This window comes from Onychostoma macrolepis, chromosome 25, assembly GCF_012432095.1.
Source record: "Onychostoma macrolepis isolate SWU-2019 chromosome 25, ASM1243209v1, whole genome shotgun sequence".
Taxonomy (NCBI): domain Eukaryota; kingdom Metazoa; phylum Chordata; class Actinopteri; order Cypriniformes; family Cyprinidae; genus Onychostoma; species Onychostoma macrolepis.
Genome location: NC_081179.1, coordinates 17,258,261 through 17,265,627, shown reverse-complemented (window position 1 = coordinate 17,265,627; position 7,367 = coordinate 17,258,261). Strand labels below are relative to the sequence as shown.

At 34.8% G+C, this 7,367-nt stretch overlaps 1 protein-coding gene across 4 annotated transcripts; it reads right to left on the bottom strand.

Annotated features, from left to right (window-relative positions):
- Positions 1-6,122, bottom strand: lactb (lactamase, beta). Of its 4 annotated transcripts, none has more exons than XM_058766347.1 (6): positions 5,631-6,122; positions 3,797-3,863; positions 3,403-3,593; positions 2,141-2,459; positions 1,730-1,919; positions 1-728 (listed from the first exon to the last, which is right to left on the bottom strand). In XM_058766347.1, the coding sequence occupies exons 1-6, from the start codon at positions 5,979-5,981 to the stop codon at positions 209-211; spliced, it is 1,638 nt and encodes a 545-aa protein (XP_058622330.1). In that variant the 5' UTR covers positions 5,982-6,122; the 3' UTR covers positions 1-208. The 4 variants fall into 4 exon arrangements, with proteins under 4 accessions (XP_058622330.1, XP_058622332.1, XP_058622331.1 ...); XM_058766349.1 differs by having other exon boundaries at positions 1,730-1,895; positions 5,631-6,121; XM_058766348.1 differs by having other exon boundaries at positions 5,637-6,121.
- Positions 6,123-7,367: the final 1,245 nt, after the last annotated feature.

Genomic DNA, 7,367 nt, shown 5'->3' with positions numbered 1-7,367 from the left:
GAGGTTTCCATAATACATTTTTATTTATTCAACATATTAGACAGTTCCTTATTATGTATAAAGCTATCAAATCGAGCGCTTGGCACAAATGTTGAATTAAAACTGAGGACATGAACACACCTCAGCACTGTAAACAAAGAAGCGTCCTGATGTTAACCACTAATCTCTTAAAATGGCTACAAAAGGATCACAGCAGTGTGTTTATGAATCAAGTGGATGCATGTTCTTCATCCCTGGCCTTGTCGAATTCCTGTGCGATCTTCAGCGCGGTGGTATTGAGCCCTACTGATTGCATGTTTGTGATGATGGTCACCACCACCCCCTGTGGAGGAGTGCGTACGCTCTCGCTGGGTAACACCAGCAGGACGCTACTGGCCCCCACAGCGCCCCCTGTGTGCGAGACATAATGTCTGCGGCTGCGGCACTGCCCATATTTCTGCTGTTTCTCCACCACCAGCCAGCCCTGGGCGTACAGACCGTCTTTGTCCCACGACGCCTCCGTTTTGTCCACCGGTGCCCATATGGCTTTGGCTGTGTGGGGTCTGAGGAAGCCAGGAAGTAGCCCGTCTGTGTTCTTCAGTTCGGCCATCTGATAGCTGTAGAGCAGAGCGTTACCGAACAGCAGAAGGTCACCCACAGTGGACAAAAATCCACCTCCAGCCCATTTGTATGAATTGTCCACATAGGGGCAGTTCACAACACGACCCTTTTTATTGAAGTGGTAGAACCTGCAGGAAACAGGGAAGATGTTAAACAGGTCAATGATAAATAAGAGTGTTTAAGATAAAAAAAAGAAGTTTCAATTGCATGGTGTAATCACATGAAACTATTTTTCAAGAAAAGTTTCAAATAATAACTCTAAAAATGTCATGTGGTGTAACCAAGTAAAAAGTAACTCACATTTTTAAGGTGTAAAGAAAATATGGTATGTATACATCTTAGTCATTATTTTTCAAAAGAGTAAAAAAAAAAGTCATTACATTTTTGGGAAGTCACACCAGACGACATTTCACAGCCTGAACAAATGATGTCTTGCCATAAAAATGTCAAAATATCTGATATTCGACACACAGTCTTTAGGGATTCTCTTTGATATCATTTCCTGTTTTATGTTTTTCTTTTCCTGCATGTTGGTTGCTCCGCATCAGACCACATTTTCATATTTATATATTATCTATTAATATTTGTAATTATTTTTTATTTTCAGTTTTTATTTTAGTAAAAATTAGTAATTTTTTATGTGCTTTTGTCATTTTTTACTAGTTTTTTAAATATACATTTCTAATATTTCTAGCTTTATTTCAGTTCTCGTTTTAGAAATTTAATTCATCAGCTTCAACTTGTTTCAATACAGCAAGATTTCTAATTTTCTAATTACATTTTTAAGCTACATTATTCATCTAATATGTATATTTTATTTCAGCTTTATTTTAAAAAGCTATTTAAAAAAAAAATAGTTTGAATGAATGAATGATCTTTTTGATCCCCTAAAATCAGAATTGAGAATACAGAATGTATTGAAAGTATGTTTCCTTTTTTTTTTAAGATTCATTTTTTACATTTTTCCTTTATTACAACAGGACTGTGTAGAGCAGACAGGAAGTGAAGTGGGGGAGAGAGAGGGGTTCGAACTTGGGACGCACGTAATGCAACGACATTATATGTAGGCGCACTGCTCACTGGGCTATCAGCGCAGACAGGGGAATTGCATGTTTAATGTCTCCTTTACCTGGAGCGGTTGTATATAATGGGGTCGTTTTCGTCCGGTACGGTGTTCAGCATGCCCAGCTCTCGAAACATCTTCATCATGTGGTCGAGGAAGCGCTGACCTGCTGCTCTCTCCACCACGGCACTCAGCAGGGTGTACGCATGCGTCGAATACAGGAACGTAGAACCTACGACGGTCGTATAACGCAGAGCTAAGGACAAATTACTGCAGAGAAACATCACTGTACAACAGAGACATTCTGCTAAACTCCTCACTTTGAGTTCCACGACAAGTCAGGTTTGGACTGAAGTGAGAGTAAGTAAACAATGGTAAGCTAAAGATCAAGATATCAAGGCAACATGCTCTAAATATAATAAGCCCAACCTCACAACACATTGTAACAGCGCTTTGTTGTGAGCAGAGAAAGCATACCGGGTTTAAAAATCAGAGGATCGTCTTTGAATAAGTCCAGAGCCTGGATGACGTTCTCAAAGTTGTCTTTGAGGTAATACTCCTCCTGCTCGAACTCCTTTTTCCTCCTTTGGCCTCCTTTAGCCTCTTTGCTTTTAGCGCTGCTGTCCTCTGCTTTCGGCTTCTCTTTATTTTCGTTTGAGCTCTTCTCCTCTTTCTTCTCCGGGGGCTTCAGAAGACGCTTGGCTTTCTCTTTGTCCTCTCGCACTTTCTTGGCATCTTTCTCATAGTGACGGATGCCACTCAAGTGGGACAGGAGCATCCGGGGCGTTACTGTGACCTGGTTTAAGGACAGAGGGAAGAATGCTAAAAGCCAAACCGAATGAATTATGTTGGGTTGGAAATAATTCGAACATTCCCATAGACTTTCATTGAGGGTGTCAAAACTTTTGTACAATAACACATATAGAGTATTTAAGCTGTTTATTGCTAGGCTTAAAAGCCTTATAAGCTTAACAGTTATGCTAGGACAACAAGCAATACGCTAATCATGCTAGCAACATGTTATCAATGTCAAAACATTCTATCAATATGCTAATTCATGCTAGCAACATGCTAAGAACATGGCAAAACATTCTAGCAGCATTTTAAAACATGCTAGCAACATGTTAAATCATGTTATCAATGTGTAAAATAATGTTAACAATATGCTAGTAACGTGCTAAGTCGTGCGAACAACATTTTAAACATGCTACCAATGTGTTAATTTAGGTTAGCAACATGCGGACACATGTTAAATCATGCTAGCAACATGTTAAATCATGCTATCAATGTGCTAAAACATGTTAGCAATGTGTTAAATCGTGTTAGCAATGTGTTAAATAATGCTAACAACATGGGAGGGATCAGCAAAGGTCTTCGAGCCGTAATTCGAACTCGAGACAAACTGCCCACTAGGCTAATTCATGCTAGCAACATGTTATCAATGAACCAAATCATGCTATCAACATGCTACCAACGTGTTAAATCATGCTAGTAACATGGTGAATATGCTGGCAGCATGCTAAAAATGTGTTAAATCACGATGGCAACATGCTAAAACATGTTAGCAATGTGCTAAATCCTGTTAGCAACATGTTAAAACATGCTGGTAAAATGCTAAATAATGAAGAGTAAAATATTCAAGCTTCAATTATTTTCAAAATTCAGAACTTTCAGACAAGGCTAATCAGATGAGTTATACTGATTAAATTAAAAACATCTTTTTAAATGGATGTACTCACATCCTCTCCTTCAAATTGCTTCTGTGGGAAATCTGGCACGTATTTTTGGACAGGAGCATCTAGATCTATCTTTCCGTCCTCCCAGAGTCTGGCGACGGCGGCTGCGGTCAGAGGTTTACTGATGCTGGCGATTCTCATCACTGTGTCCGGTCCACAAGACACTCTGTTCTCCAGATCTGCATAGCCAACCCCTGAGAGACAACAAATACAGCCAGTGGTCGCTTTCTGAGCTACTGTACTAACACAGGCCTCAAAGTAATAAAGAACTGGTCCCATGGATGTGGACTTAACAGAAAATGTGTCATTTTAAGCATGGATGGATTTTGTAAATCCCACAGTAGTGCAGACTACCCAAGAGCCTCTATGGGACCAAGCATGGGACAAGACTTCCTACCTTCACACCAAACATGACTGCCATCCACTGAGACTCCGATAACCATCCCAGGAGCTCCAACTTCATCCTGCAAAATAAAATGACTTATCTGTAGGCCATCCTGCACTATAAACTTTTGAACTATAAATTTAAAATGAAATAAATAAATAATACACACACACACATGAATATATGAAAGAAAAAATATATATATATATGTGACGCAGCGCTGAATTTTCAGCATCATTACTCCAATCTTCAGTGTCAGATGATCCTTCAGAAATCATTTTAATATGCTGATTTATTATGAGTGTTGAAAATGTTGTGCTGCTTCATATTGTTTTTTGATGAATACAAAGTTAAAAAGAGCAGCATTTGTTCAAAATAGAAATCTTTTCTAACAATATAAGTCTTTACTATGACTTTTTATTCATTTAACACATCTCTCCTGAATAAAAAGTATTGATTTCTTTAAAAAAAAAAAAGAAAGAAAAAAATGTACTGACCCCAAACTTTTGAATAGCATTGTATATTGTTACACAAAAATTATTTTTAAATAAATGCTGTTCTTTTTAACTTTTTATTAATCATAAAATCCTAAAAAAATATCACAGGTCCCAAAAATAAATAAATTAATTAATTAATAATAATAATAATTATATATATATATATATATATATATATATATAAAATATGTAATTAACAAATAATAAATATAGTTCAAATTATTAAATAAAGATTAAGAAATACACAACTTTAACCAATTTGTTTGTAATATTTATAATATAGACATTTTTATTTATTTCGAGTGTATATCCTAGTGCTGTCAAATAATTAATCGCGATTAATCACATCCAAAATAAATGTTTTTGTTGACATAGTGTGTACTGTGTATATTTATTATGTATATATAAATACATGCACATACAGTAAATATTTTGAAAATATTTACATGTATAATTTTATTTATATAATTTATATTATTTATAACTATTGAATATATAAACAATTTTTTCTGAAATATATGCATGTGTGTATTTATATAAATAATAAATATACACAGTACACACACATATATTATGTAAACAAAAACGTTTATATTGGAAGTGATTAATCATTTGACAGCACATATCTCACAATTCCGACTTAAAAAAAAAACATTTCTGTAATTTGACTTTTTGACACAATTTTGACTTGATATCCCTCAGTTCTCAGAATTGTGAGATAAAAGTCTGAAATGTGAGTTATGAACTCAGAATTGCAAGGAAAAAAAGTAAAAATTGTGAGATAAAAAGTCACACCTTTTTATTTTACTTTCCTGTGGTGGAAACAGACTTCCATAAGTTATGACAGTTTTGATTTTAAAAAATAAACAAAAACAATAAATCAACAAAACATCCAGAGACGATTTTGGATATATATTTTGATGTTCACAATAAATCAATAACATGCATTTAGAAAAAAAAAATATTTTTACGCACACTTTAAATGAATATGTACTATATACAGTATATATGTCACAATGCAATAAATGTAATATAATCATAAAAAATAATTAAATTTTTCTTAGAAAATATTATTTAATAAGATTTAAACATATTAATAAAAATATGTTATTTTTCACATTTATAATAATCAAAACATTTAATAGTTTGTTTTATATAATGTTAAATACGAATATATCATTATTAATATTAAAATGTAGAAATTAAATGTTTGCCAAATATATACACCTACAGTAGAACATGTCGACAATGAGATGAGATGTTATCTGATAAGCTCAACAAACGATGCTAAAAATAAATGACATAAAAGCAATAAAGTATAAGTAGTAAATGAAGTGTCGTCCTGATACCTGTACCTTTATCCGCTGCAGCAGGTCTCTGCTGGTTTCTATAGCGGCGGTGTATTTGGAGACTTTGAGTGTCTTCTGCACGTTACATTCACAGCGTTCAGACGCAGAATCACGATATTTCAGCCCTAGAGCCAGAACAAAACCCGTCCCGATACCGAACAGCCATAAGACCGGGTGTCGGCTGTTGTAGGGTGTGATGACAGGTCTTCTGCCTGTTGAAATCAGTCTCTTCAGCTGATCTCTCAACTTCCCTCTGGATGTCAACAAAGACACAAAGGGCTCGGATTTTTGAACACTGTATTTACATTGTGTGCATATGAGACTCCGTGATAAACACAGTAACCGAGACATAGTTTTACCACTAACAATAATAATATATGGGGGAAAAAAATGATAAAATAGTTGATGAAAAGAGTACAGCAAAGAGTTCCCGTTTGAACTCCACAGCAGCAGCAGCGACACAAGCAGCTGACAACCGGGCTATTTTACAGAATAAAAGTCCACAACGTTGAAAAATTAAAACACCTTTTTTAAATATGTTATAATATTTTCAATGTTTATTTAAATATAATATTTATCATATTTACAAAAGCAACAATCTAAACACAAATGTTTAACCGTTTGAACTTATTCCCCTGGCCAAATAGAAATTTAACACGACTGCCTGCTTGAGAATTTCTTCATAATTTGTTTTTTTTTTTTACCGAAAATTGAAAGAAACTGAAGTCAACAATCAAACTAATGTATATAACTGTATATAATTTTCTTTAAAAATAGGTTATCGTATTCCACTTTTTACATATGTTGATGAGTCTGAACGGAAAGTGAAGGAAAAATAAGTACTCAACATACAAGGCACGTAAAAGGCCTTTTAATGTGAAAACTGTAGAGACTTTAAAAACCAACGGCTGATTGGCTCGTATGCCAGCTGCGAGTATGATGTCAGCCAATCAGACGTGCGCATTCTGTTCTTAACAGCAAGCCCCGCCCCCCGCCTTCACGCTCATTAACGCTGCTGTCAACATCAAACTTCCCTTTAATGTACTATTTAGGCGATAGCAGCTGTTATTTGGACAGTTTCAGGACAAACATTAATATACATGTCATATAACACAGCCAGCAGGCAGCCTACTGACGTATAGTTCATTGTTGTATGTTTATTAAACAGGAACGATCACTTAACATATAGCTTTGTGTTATTAAGGCCCACACGCTCGTGGTTTCTGCGCTAGTGAATTCTGTTCACTCAGATCAATCATTACTTCTGTGTGACTTACCTGACCTTTCACGACAACTGCGTTTAAACACCAGCTCACCTTGCCAGAGGCTCTTCATTCTGGATGTGCAGATGCAAGAGTGTTCACGGTAGAATACAGTACGTGGAAAATTCACAGTATTTTTTAATAGATCCTAAAATTATAATTATATAATAGGCCTATATAAAAACACAGAAATGCTTAGACCAGAAGAAACAATTGATTAAAATCTAGTTATTACATTACAATCATTATAAATTATAATAGGCCTAATGTTATATATATTATATATACACACACACACACACATATACATACACACACACACACACACATCTAAAAACAAAGATAAAATTCTATATTGTTTCAGAAGTAACATCCATGTCTAGAAAAATCTCAATAATATATTTTAATATATAAAATTATATAAATGCTTCAACAAAAATAACTAAAAATATAGGATAAATGTTTAGATCAGAAA

Excerpts from the sequence above, each read along its gene's own strand:
- lactb (XM_058766347.1), bottom strand. The coding sequence starts at position 5,981 with ATGTCTCGGTTACTGTGTTTATCACGGAGTCTCATATGCACACAATGT. Across the intron at positions 1,920-2,140 it reads TCCTCTGATTTTTAAACCCG|CTCTGCGTTATACGACCGTC; the intron begins GTATGCTTTCTC and ends ATTTGTCCTTAG. Across the intron at positions 729-1,729 it reads ATTATATACAACCGCTCCAG|GTTCTACCACTTCAATAAAA; the intron begins GTAAAGGAGACA and ends TGTTTCCTGCAG.